The sequence below is a fragment of the Bos javanicus genome, chromosome 8 (assembly GCF_032452875.1).
Source record: "Bos javanicus breed banteng chromosome 8, ARS-OSU_banteng_1.0, whole genome shotgun sequence".
NCBI lineage: Eukaryota > Metazoa > Chordata > Mammalia > Artiodactyla > Bovidae > Bos > Bos javanicus.
This window is the reverse complement of record NC_083875.1, coordinates 42,991,865-43,011,120: the sequence shown is the minus strand read 5'-3', so window position 1 is coordinate 43,011,120 and position 19,256 is coordinate 42,991,865. Positions and strand designations below refer to the sequence as shown.

The window sequence follows — 19,256 nt, the reverse complement described above, 5'->3', positions numbered from 1 at the left end:
CACTAGTCCGGCTTAGAAGGTCCTTTCTGCCAATGGGGTTGAATATCTTATTTAAACCATTTGACTCTCAAAGCTGGATTGAGACAAAAGATTTTATAATTACCAATTAAAATAGAGGCAGTTTAAAGAGGAGGGCTCGAGCAGGGCAAACAAAACCAAAAATCTTCATTTTGCCCCATTTATCTGGCTTAGTATAATTCACTGTATAATCCTGCAGCCTTTCCTTAAACAGTAATCTTTTAAGCCAGACCTTAGAATGCACTTCCTTGGTAAACCCTGTCATTTTGAGAAAGCAGAAGAGTAAACAATAAAGACTTAATTTTATTTCAGTAAGATTTGGGGGTCCCACTGGTTGAGCAAGGCCTCAATCTAAATGCTTTGGAAGGCTATTTTTATTAAAATGACTTTTTTAAAACTTCCAAAAGCAATTTCAGACTGATAGGAGGTTTAGACTTTTTGTTATTTTTTATTAGAATATAGTTGCTTTACAAGGTTGTGTTTCTTGCTGTAACAGCAAAGTGAAGCAGTCATATGTATACATATATCCCTCTTTTCTAAATTTCCTTCTAAATGGCGCTTCCCTGATAGCTCAGTTGGTAAAGAATCTGCCTGCAATGCAGGAGACTCTGGTTCAATTCCTGGGTTGGGAAGATCCACTGGAGAAGGGATAGGCTACCCACTCCAGTATTCTTGGGCTTCCCTTGAGGCTCAGCTGGTAAAGAATCCACCTGCAATGCGGGAAACCTGGCTTCTATCCCTGGGCTGGGAAGATCCTCTGGAGAAGGGAAAGGCTATCCACTCCAGTAATCTGACCTGGAGAATTCCATAGACTGCATAGTCCATGGGGTTGCAAAGAGTCAGACACGACTGAGCAACTTTCACTTCCCAAGTTAGGTCAGCACAGTCAGTTCTCATTATTACCTGTTTTATACATGTAGTGTATATATGCCAATCCCAGTCTCCCAATCCATCCTGCCACTCCCTTCACCCCTTGGTAACTGTAAGTTTGTTCTCTACATCTGTGACTCTCTTTCAGCTTTGCAAATAAGTTCATCTCTACCATTTTCCTAGATTCCATGATGTAAGTGATACTATTCAATACTTGTTTTTCTCTTTCTAACTAAACTTCACTCTGTGTGATACCCTCTGGGTCCATCCACATCTCTGCAAATGATACTGTTTTTTTTTTTCTTTTTTCTGGCCGAGTAATATTCCATTGCGTGTATGTACCACGGCTTCTTTATCCACCTCTGTATCAATGGGCATTTAGGTTGCTTCCATGTCAGACATATTTTAAGACAAAGCCAAAGCTCATACCAAGAAGATTTAAATAAATGGTGACTAAAAGTACCTGTAATATAATATACTATGAAAGAACAGGGGAAAGAGCGGTCAAGCATAGTACTATGAATGAAATGGCAGCTTGGCCATTTCTTAAAAGGCAAGCGTGGTTTGGTAGGAAAGAGGGACCAGGAGAAGCAGGTGCCCATCGAAGGGATGCGTGAGGAGTCATGGGCATGTGGCACGTGCTACTCTAACCCTGTGTGTTGGGAGCAGAGTTTTTATAGGAATGGGAGTGGAGAAGAAAAACTGAGATGAGGCTCTGCGGGACCAAAGAATTTGGGCTATATTCTTTATCCTCTCCATAGAAAGAATGGGGAGTCTGAACCTTTCTGAAATCTGAGAATGAGTGATCTGTCCCTCCTTTTAGATCAAGAAAAGATAACCGTTTTCATTATAAAGGATGAATATAAAGGGCCCCAGAGAGAGGATGAGGGACACCCCTAAGGGAGGCCATTATACTTGACCCTGTGAAGAGAAGACCAGACCAAAGGGAAGGAAACAACTATCGATGAACTATTTTAGAGGTAAACCGTGGTGGCTGACAGGACATAGATTATAATAAGGACAGTCGACAATTTTAAAGGTTTCTCTTCCGGATAATTGGGGATGGGAGTAGGGGATGCTGCTGCCCTTCAATGAAATAGAAGGATTCAGAAGAGAAATATTCACTCTGTCGGAAGAAAATGATTTAATTTGGAACTTTTTGGTAGGATATTGGAAATCTTGATTGGTAAGGCCAGGCTGGAGGGAGAATTTTTGAAACTGAGAGCATTGAGGTCATACTTGAAGCCAGGGCCAATTTGGATCTCCATAGAATATTCTACATTCAAAATAGGGGACTGGACGCGTCACAGGTACCGGCCATCAGTAGTTAGGGGCTGCTCAGAAAGCATTCGACACACGGAGGCTTGTGAGTCTGTCCAGGCTGCTCAGCAGAAGACACCCCACGTAGGAGCCTTCCAGGGTGTGTCTCACAGCCCCTCCAGGAAAGCACTTTGGAAGCGCCCCAGAGGCAAGTCCTCCTAGGCTCGCTAAGAGACATCTCGCCTGTGGCTGATGAGGACATCAGACGTATTAGTGATGCCTGCTGTGTACTCAGAAGGGGCCACTGACCACACAGTTACACTGACTGCATAGTTACAGCCAGAACAAAAGAGAAGCAGGCCTAAGAAAAACTGGGAGAATCTGTAGTCACAGGAAGGAAAATGTGGAGAAAAAAAGTAGGAAGTTCCAAAACCGGAGCGTTGAAGGATGGAAAGATTTTAAGTAAGGAGCAATGGAAGAGAAAGGAAACAAAACAGGTTTAGAGGTGATGAATAGAAACGGGATATAGGAGGCTTTGGGCAGGTTTGGAAAAATGTCAGTGTTTTGGTTGCTAAAGGAATTTATATGGTCAGGAAGGAGATTCATCAGTATTGATGACTCGAGAAGTTGATGCTAACAGGGAGGTGAGAAGTGGCATGAAGACTAGAGGGCGATGCAGGGAAGATACGAGTTTGACGCTAGAGTTGGAAACTTTGTACTTGATTAATACAGAAATATCTAAAACAAATGCACTTGAATTCAGTCGCAGTGTTTGGTAAGCTGGTAGATGACCTAAGAGCAGTTTTCACAGGGAACTCTGTCTAGAAGTTGAGTTTGTGTTCAGTTGTCATTCTGTTCCCTGACTTTTCCCTCCCAATGCTAAGCTAGATTCTGTAGGGAAACAGAAAAATAAGGCAAGGTCTCTGTTAGGAAAAAAAAAGAAAGTCTCACAGCTGGAGGAAAGCAGGACAATCATGGATGTAAGGATTTGTGAAAGACACTCCAGAGGGGACCGTGAGAAATCACCAAGTGGGGAAGAAGCATAGCGTGCTCTGGGGAGCTCCCAGGCTTCATCCTGTTATTCTCGCTGGGTTCGCATGCCAGGAGATCAGGCAGGTCAGAAGGGGGATGACCAGGTCAGGGGCATCCCAACGCTCCAGGCAAGAGACTTGAACTGATTCACTGAGGAAAACTTAAGAATGCAAATAGGGCAATCCCGTGATGAAAAGGGTATGTAAAATCTGACCAATGGGGTGTGGCCCATAATAACATCCGAAATACTCAGAATGGAGCTATTCCATCTTATTGCAGGGGAGAAGAGGACTGGATGACAAAAAAGAACAGGCAAGCTAATAGGCCTTTCTTTGTGACCCCTGTTCCAAAAAGAAAAATACAGCAGAAGCCACCTTAACTGAAATAATCAGACCCAGTAGCCAGTCTGTCAATGAAAATATTAGTTAAGGGTAGAAAATGATACACATCTCACTTGTATGTAGATGAAAGCTTCAAGGAAAAAAATAAGATATGTCTGTTTGTCACAGTTTTGAGGGAAGGCTTGGGTTTCCTCTGAGTCTGCTTGATAGAATACAGTAGTCTATCTTGCATAAGTAATACCCATTATGTATCACATAGGATTTCCAGTATTGCTGTTTTTAGAGTGAGAATCTTTGGGTGGGGGGAGAAAAAAAGCTTTAGCTTTATTCCAGTATAATTAACAAAACTATAAGATATAAAGTATACATTGTGATTATTTGATAGATATATACATCATGAAAGGATTCCTCGGTCTAATTAACTAACCCACCCATTAGGGGGAATCCTGAAACTAACAAAGCACAGTGAAGGCAAGAAAGAAAGTTAAGTCGCTCAGTCGTGTCTGACTCTTTGCGATCCCGTGGACTGTAGCCCACCAGGCTCCTCTGTCCATGGGATTCTCCAGGCAAGAATACTGGAGTGGGTTTCCATTTCCTTCTCCAGGAGATCTTCCCAACGCAGGGATCGAACCCGGGTCTCCTGCATTGCAGGCAGACGCTTTATCCTCTGAGCCACCAGGGAGTGAAGGCAGGTCCTTTCCAAATTATAGGAGTCTAGCCTTTGCCAACTTCAACAGTACTTTGTTTTTAAGCAACTCATTTTTTATGGAGTCTTTGGTTACGCTCACTGTTTTGTAGAAGTAAGAATCCTATTTCTTTTCATAGCTGTGTGTTTGTGCTGTCACTTCAGCTGTTTTAGACTGTTTGCGACTCTATGGACTCTAGCCCGCCAGGCTCCTCTGTCCATGGGATTCTCCAGGCAAGACTGCTGGAGTAGGTTGCCATGCTGTCCTCCAGGGGATCTTCCTCAACCCAGGGTTCAAAACACGGGTCTCTTAAGTCTCCTGCATTGGCAGGCAGGTTCTTTACCGCCAGTGCCACCTGGGAAGCCCACATTTATGTAGTTCCAGTAACAAGCATAACTAGCATCAAAATGTTGGGTGACACAGCTGAGTGTTGGTACAGAGTGAGGTGGAGAGAGCAGAAGGCCGGTACCGTGAGCAGAGTCTTAGGTGGAGGTCCATTAAGAGACTATGCTGGCTGCCTTCAAGTTTACTCAGAGGTGCATCTCGTAAGATTTTCCCTAGATGCTCTGTTTCTAGGATGCATTTTAGGGATTGTCATCTATAATGGAATGCCACTGCCCATTAAAGCCTGTCCCAATGTTTGTCTGCCCCATGCCAATTGCTGACGCTGTCTTGGTTGACGGGATCTCCGATTCTGTGTTAATTTCAGCTGGGGATTCCCAGCAAAACTGCTAGTCCTGGCTTAGGGTGCCACAGAGCTATGGAAACCAAGCAAGACCAGAAAAGTGCTAAGTGTGTTTACTAGTAAAACCTGGTCATAGTTCCCTCGGTCTTGTTTGTTTGTGCTTTAAAAGTAGAGATTCATTGTAAAATTTATTGCATTGCAAATTGCACTTGCAACATATGTATATTGCTTAGCTAATAGGAGCTCAAAATTCTGTTTAGAATTTTTTGCTTTATTGACTTAGTATTAAATAAAGCAGGATAGTCAAATTTGGCAAATAATCTTATATATACTTAGGAGTACCATATAGATACAACTTGAGTAAATCTAAATCTAAAATTATTGTACATTTCCCAATTGGCTTCTCAACTTTAACTGGAACCAGATATTCCTCTCCTGACACTCTTAATGTGTGTGTGTGTATGCATGTATATATGTATGTGTGTTCATACACGTCCATCTATGTAGCCTAACCAGATGCTTGTGTGCATGGTGTTTATGGAATTTCAGTCTCCTTGGGACCAGCTATTGTTTCTCCTTTGCACAGTAAACTCTTTGCATCTTATGTTTCCTGTTTGTTCATTGTTAATAGTAATAACATCCCAAGTGCATGTGCTACCTCATGACCTCATTCAGCTTCAACTCTCACACCAGTGTGGGTATGCTCTTTCACATTTGTAGTTCAAATTCCGAAGAGAAGAGAACTACCCCAGCCAGTCAGTCTCACTTGGGCTTATGCAGAGACCCTCAGGCCAGGCCCTGCACAAGCCTGAAGACAGGCAATCCCGAGAACAGGGGCCCATTCTCAGACCCACGGGGTGAGACCAGGGCAGGGAGAAGTTGCCTGATCTGGAACGTAGATCCAGGCAGGATGAACTGAGAGCAGGACAGCTCCCCTTACACTCCAGGCATGAAAGATAAAGACTGCCATCACTTATTCAAAGGAATGTTTTATATACATACAAGCAGGTTTTGCTCTGCCCCATTGCAAAAGTTGGCTTAAAGCTCAATATTCAGAAAACGAAGATCATGGCATCCGGTCCCATCACTTCATGGGAAATAGGTGGATGGGGAAACAGTGGCTGACTTTATTTTTGGGGGCTCGAAAATCACTGCAGATGGTGATTGCAGCCATAAAATTAAAAGATGCTTACTTCTTGGAAGGAAAGTTATGACCAACCTAGATAGCATATTAAAAGGAGAGACATTACTTTGCCAACAAAGGTCTGTCTAGTCAAGGCTATGGTTTTTCCAGTGGTCATGTATGGATGTGAGAATTAGACTGTGAAGAAAGTTGAGCACCAAAGAATTGATGCTTTTGAACTGTGGTGTTGGAGAAGACTCTTGAGAGTCCCTTGGACTGCAAGGAGATCCAACCAGTCCATCCTAAAGGAGATCAGTCTTGGGTGTTCATTGGAAGGCCTGATGCTAAAGCTGAAACTCCAATACTTTGGCCACCTCATGCAAAGAGTTGACTCATTGGAAAAGACCCTGATGTTGGGAGGGATTGGGAGCAGGAGGAGGAGGGGCCGACAGGATGAGATGGTTGGATGGCATCACTGACTCGATGGACATGAGTTTGAGGAAACTCCGGGAGTTGGTGATGGATAGGGAGGCCTGGCGTGCTGCGATTCATGGGGTCACAAAGAGTCAGACACGACTGAGCGACTGAACTTAACTGATTGCATTACTTACAAATGTTCATTATCATGATACAGTTAAAAAAATCAGTCCCTCAAATAAGAGATTCCAGTTATCATCTATATTAGTTTGCCAGGGCTACCAAACGAAATAGAACATACCGAGCGGCTTAAACAACAAAAACTGACTTTGTCATTGTTCTGGAGGCAAGACGTCTGAGATCAAGGTACTGGCAGTGTCCTGTGTCTGTGTCCTAATCCTCTCCTCTTAGGAGGACACCACTCATATTGGATTAGCACCCACCCTAATGACCTCAGGATGGTGTGATCACTGACCTAGAGCCAGACATCCTGGAATGTGAAGTCAAGTGGCCTTAGAAAGCATCATTACAAAAAAAGCTAGTGGAGGTGATGGAATTCCAGTTGAGCTATTTCAAATCCTGAAAGATGATGCTGTGAAAGTGCTACATTCAATATGCCAGCAAATTTGGAAAACTCAGCAGTGGCCACAGGACTGGAAAAGGTCAGTTTTCATTCCAATCCCAAATAAAGGCAATGCCAAAGAATGCTCAAACTACTGTGCAATTGCACTCATCTCACACGCTAGTAAAGTAATGCTCAAAGTTCTCCAAGCCAGGCTTCAGCAATATGTGAACCATGAACTTCCAGATGTTCAAGCTGGTTTTAGAAAAGGCAGAGGAACCAGAGATCAAATTGCCAACATCCGCTGGATCATGGAAAAAAGCAAGAGAGTTCCAGAAAAACATCTATTTCTGCTTTATTGACCATGCCAAAGCCTTTGCCTGTGCGGATCACAATAAACTGTGGAAAATTCTTCAAGAGATGGGAATACCAGACCACCTGACCTGCCTCTTGAGAAATCTGTATGCAGGTCAGGAAGCAACAGTTAGAACTGGACATGAAACAACAGACTGGTTCCAAATAGGAAAAGGAGTACGTCAAGGCTGTATATTGTCACCCTGCTTCTTTAACTTCTATGCAGAGTACATCATAGAAACGCTGGACTGGAAGAAACACAAGGTGGAATCAAGATTGCCAGGAGAAATATCAATAACCTCAGATATGCAGATGACACCACTCTTATGGCAGAAAGTGAAGAGGAACTAAAGAGCCTCTTGATGAAAGTGAAAGAGGAGAGTGAAAAAGTTGGCTTAAAGCTCAACTTTCAGAAAACGAAGATCATGGCATCCGGTCCCATCACTTCATGGGAAATAGATGGGGAAACAGTGGAAACAGTTTCAGACTTTATTTTTTGGGGCTCCAAAATCACTGCAGATGGTGACTGCAGCCATGAAATTAAAAGACGCTTACTCCTTGGAAGGAAAGTTATAACCAACCTAGATAGCATATTCAAAAGCAGAGACATTACTTTGCCAACAAAGGTCCGTCTAGTCAAGGCTATGGTTTTTCCTGTGGTCATGTATGGATGTGAGAGTTGGACTGTGAAGAAGGCTGAGGGCTGAAGAATTGACGCTTTTGAACTGTGGTGTTGGAGAAGACTCTTGAGAGTCCCTTGGACTGCAAGGAGATCCAACCAGTCCATTCTGAAGGAGATCAGCCCTGGGATTTCTTTGGAAGGACTGATGCTAAAGCTGAAACTCCAATACTTTGGCCACCTCACGCGAAGAGTTGACTCATTGGAAAAGACTGTGATGCTGGGAGGGATTGGGGGCAGGAGGAGAAGGGGACGACAGAGGATGAGATGGCTGGATGGCATCACTGACTCGATAGACGTGAGTCTGAGTGAACTCCGGGAGTTGGTGAAGGACAGGGAGGCCTGGCATGCTGTGATTCATGGGGTCCCAAAGAGTCAGACACGACTTAGCGACTAAACTGAACTGAATGACCTCAGGGAGAAGGCAGTGGCAACCCACTCCAGTACTCTTGCCTGGAAAATCCCATGGATGGAGGAGCCTGGTAGGCTGCATTCCATGGGGTCGCTAGGAGTCGGACATGACTGAACGACTTCACTTTCACTTTTGACTTTCATGCATTGGAGAAGGAAATGGCAACCCACTCCAGTGTTCTTGCCTGAAGAATCCCAGGGACGGCGCAGCCTGGTGGGCTGCTGTCTCTGGGGTTGCACAGAGTCGGCCATGACTGAAGTGACTTAGCAGCAGCAGCAGCAGCAGCAGCAATGACCTCAGTTCAGTTCAGTTCAGTTTCAGTTGCTCAGTCGTATCTGACTCTTTGCAACCAAACCCTAGACAGATCTTTCTTGGAGGACCACCTTATCAGAAGGTCCACCCTCACCTTAAATGAAGAAAGACATAGGCTCACACAGGGGCCTTTGGAGTGGACTCTAGATATTCAGCCAGAGAAACTTAGTAAGGCAAACTTAATGACGTAATGAAGAAAACAGTCGTGATGGAAAGGACGAAGATGTCCCAGAGGAAGTGACAGTACCAAACAGACCAAAAAAACACATTAAAGGAACGTGAGGGGGATTCACAACATTGAAAGGGCAAAGCATAAAATGTTGAAAGCTGATTCTTGGCAATTTGCCAAGGCTTAGAAAAGGGTCTTGGTCTGTATCCTAAGCTATTTGATGAAAATAAGAAGGCAAGTGCTATCCAAATGTTCTGGATAGATTTTTTTTTTACCATTTTAATGCCATATTTCTCATGTTTTAAATTAGGGTACTAAATACTCATTTTACTATGTTTTTAATTCCCCTGTACATGCATAACCCACAATGAGTTAATGCTTTGACATGGATTTGTCAGTGTCATAAAATGACCATAATTTTCCCGTTGATCATCAGAATGACTTTGTTCAGTCTCAGCTTGTATAGTCATTTTTATGTCCCTCACTTCCATGCAAAGCAAGGACTGTGTACGTGTGTGTGTGTCCATCTGTGTGCCATGTATGTAAGCACACATGTGCGTGCGTGTTTCTGTCTTTGCCGAAGTCTTCCCAAGATGTACCATGCAATGTTCTTGACTGTATTATTCACCTAAGCCTGAGCATAATTTAGCCTCTTCTTGGTGGCTTATATTTCCCAGATAGCTCAGTTGGTAAAGAATCTGCCTGCAATGCAGGAGACCCGGATTTGATCCCTGGGTTGGGAAGATCCCCCGGAGAAAGGAACAGCTTACCCACTCCAGTATTCTGGCCTGGAGAATTCCATGGTCCGTATAGTCCATGGGGTTGCAAAGAGTCGGACATGACTGAGCAACTTACACTTTCACTTTGGTGGCTCAGAGACATCCTTTGTTCTGTGAAGTAGAGTAACCTCCCAATGTGCGTAGGGCTTATGCAGTCAGACTTCTAGAGTTTACACCGCTCAATTTTTTAATTGAAGTATAGTTGATTTACAATCTTACATTAATTTGGGGTGCACAGCATAGTGATTTAGTATTTTTACAGACTGTAGTCCATTAAAAGTTATTACAAGATAACGGCTGCGGTTCCCTGTGCTCTGCAGTGTGTCCTTGTCGTTCACCTACTTTATAGAGTAGTTTGTATCTCTTGATCCAGTACGGTATGCTTCATCTCTGCATGCCTGAGTTTCCTCACCTATAACATGAGGAGGATAACAGGACCTAAGGGGGTTGTTGTAAGGATGAAATGAGCAAATGTGTATAAAGCATGAAGCACCCAGCAGCACGGTGAGCAGCCTGTGAACCACGGACCCCGATGTCCGTGGCGATGGCAGCAGTAGCTGAGAAGGATTCACGATGCCATGCGTCTTCAGGTTTATTGAAATTGATGCTCTTTCCTTCCTCTAAGAGATGGCCTCCAGTCACCGTGCTCCTGATTTCTCATGTTGCTTTACCTTTGTGGTCTCCTCGCTTGGAACTTGGCTCTTGGTGGCCTTCTTTGCATCTGCCCTAAGCAGAACAAGTGTCCTGTTCTCACCCTTGCCCCCATTTGAATTCCTTTGAATTTGATGCTTTAATCGTGGTGGGTTTACAGACAGAGAACTGGTCTTGTGCTGGTGGCCTGTAAGCTTCACGGACAGCCTGTCACAGGAAAACCCAGAAAAGTATTGATTATTTGACCCCAGGACCTGCACTTCACCATTTGTCGTCATCTCTCAATGAGGTTACACCCCTAATCATTCAGTCTCAGATGCATTAAATTATTCTTTGTAAGCTTTGAAATTATGCCACAATTCTTTCTGCATGTCTTCTTCTTCTTCCTTTTTAATATCCTGAGAACCTCCAAGTACACAGGTGGTCTAGGCCCCCGGAGAAGCTCTGCTATGGAAAGAAGCAGGTGAAGTTTTGTCTGTTAGGAGTTGATAGTGACTGGTGAATGGTCTTGGGGTAAGAGAGCCGACATGTATTTCTTTAATTCTCCACTGTTGCTCTAAGCTGCTTTCACAGGCTCCCAAGTTCTCTCTTGGGCTCTGTGGTTGATTCCACCAAGGGAGCTGAAGTGTAACACGTGCCTAACAAAGGTGTTAATGCACTGTGTTTATAATGTGGCAGGAGTGATGGGGCCAGAAGTTTGGGGGACCACCCTCCCCTGCATCCAAGTCATTCTCTGAATAGAGCATTATGTTTACTACTGCCACAAAGGTACATAGTTGATCTTGAAGCTTAAATAACTTTTATGGGGTTTCCCTGGTGGCTCAGATGGTTAAGAATCTGCCTGCAATGAGGGAGATGTGGGTTTGATCCCTGGGTTGGGAAGATCCCCTGGAGAAGGGAATGGTTACCCACGCCAGTATTCTTGCCTGGAGAATCCCATGCTTATAATTTTAATAATCCATGTATTTTTTTCCCTCTTCTAACCTCAAGTTTCTTTTACCTGAAATAGGTACTAATTTACTCTGTCTCACTGTATAAAGAGTGGCCCCCTTTCCCCACTCCTCTCCAGGTCTCCTTCTGTGGCTTCCTTATGCTATCAGAGGGAAAGAAAGAGCCTTGGATCATTGTTGCGAATGTGATCTAAAGTGATCAAACAAGAAACTGAAAAGCTCTCAGTATCAGAAATTGAGTTAAACTGAGGCTCCATCTGCTTTCCCTGAGTGGCCAACATTGTCCATCTCAGTCCCCAACTTAGGGAGAGCAGGGAACTCAGCTGGCCTCTGATTTGCCTCACAGATGAGTGAATTAAGAAATGGGGGTCTATAAAATTGTCATCAGTTAATTGAACCCCAGAGGAAAAAATTTTGTTTTAAAACTGTGCTAAAATTCTTAGCCTTCAGATTAATTTGTTTCAATTCTTGAGTGTTTGAGGCATTTGGTAACAATGGTACAAAGTTTGTGAACAGGTATGTCTTGTGTACGGGAATTTCCTTACATCATGGATGTTTCCTTAATAACACTGAATGAGTGAGTAATTGAAGATTTCTGAAAAGGCTTCTAGTCATTGGCCAGGACAAGACCAAACGTGCTTCTTGTTGAAATATTGTAAAGTTTGAGTTTGGAAGGAAAACTCGCAAGATTTCACAGCATTATGTGCTGAGGTGCAAGGAACATGTATGAACCTGCAGTTGTTGGGGATTTTTCCTTAATGTTGAATTTGTTTTCTTTTACAGGGACTTTTTTTGTTGGGATAAAAAACACATAGCGTAAAATGTATAATTTTAACCACTCTTTAAGTGTATACTTCAGTACATTATTGTGTACCTACCACTGTTCTCTGCTCCAGAAATTTTTCATCATCTCAAACTGAAATTCTGTACTCATTAATCAGTCAGTTCTCACACCCCTATCTGTTTGACCCCTGAGGACCACTGCTATCCTTTTTGATGTACATGGAATTGTACAATATTTGTCTTTTTGTGTCTTGCTTATTTTACCTCTGGAAATTTGATTTTATGCATATTGACCTAACAGATGGCTTGGGGCAGGGGTGGTAATTGTTGACCTCAAAAATAAAAGTTATTTTATCAGCAAAAATGAGTTTGTTCAGGAATAGCATAGAATTATGTTTCAGGACAACCATGCTGTAACAAAAATCATAGACAAGTCCAACAAACAAAGGAGAGGAGTGTTCTTTAATGGATAAAAAGGAAGAAGTTGGGGAGGGTTGTTTGGAGAAAAGGAAGGGTTTGGAGTGATAATGGTTTCTCACCGGCTGGGTTGCTGGGGTAGTGGTTGTCTTATAGGAGATGCAGTGTACAGTTGAGCCTGGGCAGTGCGGGGGTTAGGAGTGCCAGCCCTCTCTGCGGTCAGAAATCTGTGTGTAACTTAGAGTGGGCCCCCACACCTGCAGGTCCTCTGCACCCAACTTGGGATTAAACCAACTGCAGATCATGTAGTGCTGTAGTAGTTCCTACTGGTAAAAATCGGTGTGCAAGTGGACTCACACAGTTCAAACCTGTGTTGTTCAAAGGTCAACCAAATATCTGTTCCAGTCAGGTCCTGTAACTGGTGAATCTGTCCTGTTGATGATTCTTCTCAGGGTCTGAATCTGACAGTTCTTCCTGTGATTGACATGCAGTGGTGCTTTGTGAGAGCTCCCCCTTTTGGCCTCCTGACTCCATTTTCATGAGGCTTCCCTTTATTAATTTTCATATGATAATCAAAAACAATTGTCCAGTTTCTGCCATGGATCTGAAATTCTGTATCCAAAATTGCTATAGTCGTTATGAAACCGAGTGACTGAAATGATTGTGGCATTTTGAGCAAGAGCTCCATGTTCAATTTTTGTTGTTGTTAAATATTCCTATTATAAAAATGTTTCTTATCCATGAAATCTTGAATTTTCTTTAAAATGCCACTTTTTGGTTGTAGTCGCTGCTCCTATTCCCCTGGTTGTCTGGGGGGATCATTACCTGTATTATTTGCTTCTAGGTCTTAGCAGGGCTTGAGGGAGGTCTAGTCTCCCTGAATATTGGAATGAAGTTTAGTGGTCCGCAGGAAGCAGTGGAATTGACATGTAATTGGCACCAATCCTCTGTCTTTACTGCTTAGCCCTCAGTTCTGTAACCCTCACCCCTACCTCCAGCAGCATCTGAGGGCCTTCTGGAATCCAATTAGAGTCCTAAGGGAGAAGGACCCCCAGAGAAACAGGGGGTAAAGAGAAGAAACACACAGAGAGAAACCTTGTCAGGGGGCAGATATTTAAATACCAGATATTTGAATTTAGAATACGGAATTTCCTATTTCATCTCCAAAAAGATCATCCATGCATTGTCTAGAATTGCTTTCGAATTCCTCCATTTAGTTTTTCTGAAGATGGTCTGTTCCACTGTGAGGGCTGTGCCACACAGCTCGGTGTGTTTGGAGATGCTGAGTGGAAAAGACAGCCACAGGGAAACGGTGTGCCCAGAGCTGGCTTGTGGCTTTTGTTTGCTCGTCCCTGTTCACCTATTCATAGTCATGGATCCCTTCTGCTGCTGCCTGGCATCGTGGAGTAACATATAACAGCACCTCGCTGTACCCTGGGGTTGAGAAGAGTCAGGATAATGCGCACTTTCTGGACTGTTCATCTTTCACTAAGACTTAGTGTGTGTCGGGATGACAGAGGGGGGCATGGCTGGACCCACGTGTGGCTTATTCCCGGGTCTGCCATGTGCTCTGTAAGCTGCAAACTGTTTGCTTTAAAACAGCTAATCCTGTACTACCGACCGTCTCCACGGACTGTCTCCTCCTGCATTTTATGTTCAGAACCTACACACACAAACACACATACACACACACACACACCCCAACCTTCTCCTGCATTTTACGATCAGAACCTACTACACACACACATGGATGCACACACACACACACACACACACACACATACCGACTGTCTCCTGCATTTTATGATCAGAACCTGCATACATACAAACACACACACACACACCAACCTTATCCTGCATTTTATGATCAGAACCTACACACATACACACACACACACTGCTTTCTTAACTGATTGAGGAAAAAGCCACTCTGTATCTTATCCTTGAATATCCTGTGTCATCATCATGTATTCTTTAAAAAAATTTTTTTTTAAATTGAAAGAGAAAGAGAAAAAAGGGGGTGGGGGGAAGAAGGTTGCCATCCAGTGGAAGAAGGAGTAATTCCCAGCTTCATTCAGGAAAAAAAAACGCAGGCTGAAATAAGCTTAACTATTTTAACTTGGCTGGGGATTTTTTATCACCAGAAGGGTTTTTTTCTTTCTTAGCGACTTCGGGAGCCAAATGGGTGCCGTGTGCCTTTAAGGGAAGAAGCGCCTCAGCAAACTTCGCTATAGTTGTGTCTCACCGTTTGGGTAGGGAAGGAAAGCGTTAATTTCTTATTTGTACACTTTTTTTCCCCGACTTCCTTCCTATTCACTTCATTAAATCTAGAGGCAGTTCAGCATGGGAGCCGTCTGTATGTTGAATTAGGGCTCGCACTCTTGCGCAACACGTCACCAGTCGGAAACTGGGGGTTTGCTTCTGTGATTTATTTCAATATTGTGCTGGTAAAAGGTTTGGAAGGGAATTCTTTGTGGGGTAGTACTTGAGCATTGTGTAGCAAGTTTTGTGTGTGTGTCACTAGCCCCTAGCCCTGAGTAGTGTCAGTGAAGCCAGTTGAATAAATATTTTTTTTTTTAAAAGAGGAGAACAATTTTAAATTTTCCATGAATAATTTTACTTTCAGGCTGGAGTAATCTTACTCCACTCTCTTAAGTGCGAGAAGCACTGGGAAATATTTAGTGAATTGATTTCCATTAGAAAAAGACCCTTAGAAATCCCTGAACATAAAGCACTGCATATGGATGTGTTTGGGGTCTTTGGGGAGGAGGGAAAATGTTTTGTAGTTCTCTGCATTCCTGCATAAAACCTTAATTTAAGGGGAATAATGGTCAGTACTTTGTGTGTTTCCTTGTAATTCCAAACCCTAAATTTAATAAGAATCTGCACGTATTAGCAATTGTAATAAAAATGGTCTCCCTGGTTCTTTTTGCAGTTTAATTTGTTTTCGCTTCTTAGCTACTCCCAGATTTAGAGATTGAGAAGTCCAAATATCACAAGCTTATGGTTTGTTCCATTCTTGCAAAATTAAGGGAGGGGTAAGAGGAGAAATATCCTTTCACAACTTCCCCCCTCTCCATTTATCCCCCAGAAAAGAAAAACAATGAAAAATTTTACAGCATGAAACTGAAAGTGAAGTGTCACAGTTGTTTGGGATTTTCTTTAAAGAGAATAATATATTGTATTAAAATACTTAAACTTGAGAACATGCACATTGCTTTAACTTACATGCATTTAATGAAATAATTCTTTTATCAAAAAAAAAATCATCTTAGACTGCTCCAAAACCACGCAGCCTATTTTCTTAAAGCACTAAAATAAGCTTTAAAATACAAAAAAAAGCATACCTGTTTTTTTTTTTATATAAATTTGAATATTAATTTGTTTTCTTATTGGCTTAATTGTTCAAATGTGAGTAAGAATGAGAAACCACCTGAGCTAAAAATCTCTAATTCTGCTGCCTGGAATAATCAGGGGGAAAAAAAAATATGATAAGTAGTTGTCAATATTAAAACAGGCTGAAGGAGGAAGGCTTCGGGCCTTGTAGTAGGTAGAATGAAACAGCAGATTTGAGTCTCCACAATCCTTTCAGTATTAAATTTTCAGTAAAATAAAATTACTTGTATATGAAAACATAGCCTTTCCCCAGCTCTCTTTTTTTTCCTGATCAGCTGATGAAGAGACTAGCAGCTCGCTGCTTTGCTGGCTTGTTAATTTTATCCCCACTAACTGTGATTTCCGATAGCCGGCCTGCTGATAGTGGTAAGGTAAATATCCTTTTTCGTTGCCGTCTTGAAGATTCAGTAGAACTACATCCCAGGCATGTGTAGGTGTGTAACACATCAAAAGCCGGTGTTCTCCGTATTTCTGTGTGTAACTGGGTGCTTGAGGAGAGCAATACCATTAACTGTTGACAGCCTTGCATGCTGTATTTATTATTAGCATGTTCAGCCTCCAAGATTTGCGGGACAAATTTCCTTTTCTTAATCTTCGCTTTAGCTGCAGTGTGTTTAGCTGTATAGTGGGTGTCCTGCTTTTAGTCAAATGAATATTAATGAAATAACGTGGAGCTTTTTTTTTTTTCTTCCTTCTTTTTTCTTTTTCCTCATAACTCATCAGACCTTGCCTCCTTCATAGTGGTTATCTGCACACTGTAGGATCGTGATGGAAATTGTCTTTTGATTATTAAGGCCTGGGCTCAGGCTGTCCCTTTAGGATTCTGTCTGTGTGCATGTTGCTTCTCTGGGTTTGCACATTGGAAGATGCATAGAAAGCCTATTTTTTTCTTTCTGAAATCCCACTGGCATTTTTAACATGCCAGGTTGTTTTGTGTTCTGCACCAGGTTTTCTTCACAAAACCTTTCTTTTTCAGAAGGCATTGTACATAAGTGAAAGAAATTATGTCTGAGCTGTAATCACTCTTTATATTGATTGTTATACTCACATGATCATAAATATTAGCCATGTTTGGTGCTGTGGAGAAATGAAGGTAATTGCCTTATGATTAGAGCTCTTTTCAGCTACGAGAAAGGATTGATTAGCATTTGCATACTGGAGGCAATATTGAGAGGCAGGAGGAACAAATAACAACATCAGTTATTTTGTGTGAGAAACCAATCTTGATATGCAATTTAAAGGTCTTTTTAAAAATTTTCTTTTCCATGGTCAAATTTTCTCTTATCTATTGCTGTTTTTTTCTTTGCAGTTTTTCCTTTCCCTTTATTTTCCTTAAGTTTTGAGATTAACCAGGAGGGGGAAAAAAGTTTAAACTTCTGGGTCTGTCACATGGATCTCTTAGCCCATTATGAACAGGCTTCTTCTTATACCTGGTTGTTTTTATAGCTATTTTATTATCTCTCTGCACTAGTGCTGCTGGCTCTGGTTTAAAGCAAGCGTTTGCAGGTAATTGGAAAAAAGTGTTTTTTGTTTGTGAGTGTGTGTGTTCTTTATCGGATGATTTAAGTGCGTTTACCCAGGAATGTGGCTTTGTACTTCCCGTTTCCTTGTTTACTAATTGCTATGTTAGAAGAAAATCTGGATGGAATTTTGACTTACGTTGTGAATCATGAATAAATTGATGTAAAACCTCAAAGAAGAGAAGGTCAAAGCTTATATGAATGTAAGGATGCAATCTTAGGGAAATTTTTTCCTCATTCACCCCTTGTTTCAGTTTACCTTTGACTCTCTACAGAAATAAGACAGTAAAGGTCTTTTTCCTACATCGAGCTGAAATGTCATTTGGTTTTAGTTATCTTCAAACACTTAAATGTATAAATCTCTTCGTATTTGTCACATTCTTTGCTATTAGTGTTTCGGGCCTTCACATATTTTGATCAGGAAATAAGACTTGGGTTAAAGATACATTTATCCAATATGGTGGTTTTCTATTTTTCTTCTTATTTCACTGATTACTGTTAATTTCTACTTTGTTTGTTTCATTTTGTTCTAATTATCTAATTTTTTTTTTCTTTTTAGTATTCTCTTGTCTTGAATTTTTCTCCTTCATTTCCAATTAACAGGCCATTGAAGACGGCAATTTGGAAGAAATGGAAGAGGAAGTCCGGCTTAAGAAGCGAAAAAGACGAAGAAACGTGGATAAAGATCCTGCAAAAGAAGATGTGGAGAAGGCCAAGAAGAGGAGAGGTCGCCCTCCAGCTGAGAAGCTGTCACCAAATCCCCCTAAACTGACGAAGCAGATGAATGCGATCATTGACACGGTGATAAACTACAAAGACAGGTGAGCACTCAGTCCCTCACCTCCGTCGTCTTCACCAAGACCACACGTGCTGCTGCCTGCAGAGCATGATCCATCGGGGTGCACCCTGGGTTCTAGGGCCCTTTCTTCCTCCTGGTTTATGGTTTTTGCTCCAGAGGTATCAGTAAACTTGGATGCAATTTAGAGAGGCTACACTTGATATTTTGTATGATGTTTTACCAGGTATTATGTAAGATATTTGGAAATAGGAGTTTAGATGACAAAATTAAAAAACAAAACAAAACCCTAAGGGATTTCCGAAATAACCATCATTTGTATGGAAGGATTGGAAACAGAGTGAAATTATTCCTTTGGCTTGAATTGTTAGAGGGGAAAAAAAAGTCTTAGCACATTTAAGGTGAATATTCACGTTAAGACTTTGTTTTAAACCAAACCGATGCTTCCATCAAAATACCGGTTCTTCTTTCCTTCCAAGGTATTTTGATGGAAGCGTCGGTTTGGTTTAAAACAAAGTCTTAACGTGAATATTCACCTTAACTATGCTAAGACTTTTTTTCCCCCTCTAACAACTCAAGCCAAAGGTATAATTTCACTCTTTTCAATCCTTCCATATAAATTTCTGAGCACTTGTTCAAGCCATCTCCTTCTTCCTAATAACCCTACCTAAAGAGGATGGTTTTCCAGCAACTTTATCTCTTTTTCATGGAGCTTTTGAATGTGAACTTTGAGAAATCTGTACCAGACACTATCTCCAGGCCATTTTTAAACAGTAAACAATTATTTGAAAACCAAAGTAAAGATGTTTTGAGATGTCAAGCAGCTGTATGTAGTTGATAAATTAGGCTACATTTTGGTTAGTTGATTTGGTTTCTATTCAGTAATCATGTGATGCAGTTTTAATTGGAAGGTCACATCTCATTTCAGTTGAAAAAACTGATGAGAAAAAACACATTTTATGTCTTGGTTTCCTAGTGTCATGAATCAATTTTTAGTTACCAGAAACCTTTGATATTAACTCTGCTGCTCTGTATACCTGGAAT

General features: G+C 41.8%; 1 protein-coding gene across 7 annotated transcripts in view; it reads left to right on the top strand.

The window, feature by feature from the left end:
- Nucleotides 1-19,256, top strand: part of SMARCA2 (SWI/SNF related, matrix associated, actin dependent regulator of chromatin, subfamily a, member 2) — a 179,781-nt gene that overhangs the window by 132,023 nt on the left and 28,502 nt on the right. For 6 of the 7 annotated variants that reach the window (XM_061425431.1, XM_061425428.1, XM_061425433.1 and 3 more), the window contains exon 28: nucleotides 18,020-18,237. In XM_061425431.1, coding sequence (XP_061281415.1) covers nucleotides 18,020-18,237 — 218 coding nt within the window. Of the gene's footprint in view, nucleotides 1-14,860; nucleotides 14,955-16,171; nucleotides 16,268-18,019; nucleotides 18,238-19,256 lie in introns of those variants that run through there. The other variant, XM_061425435.1, reaches the window with a different exon arrangement.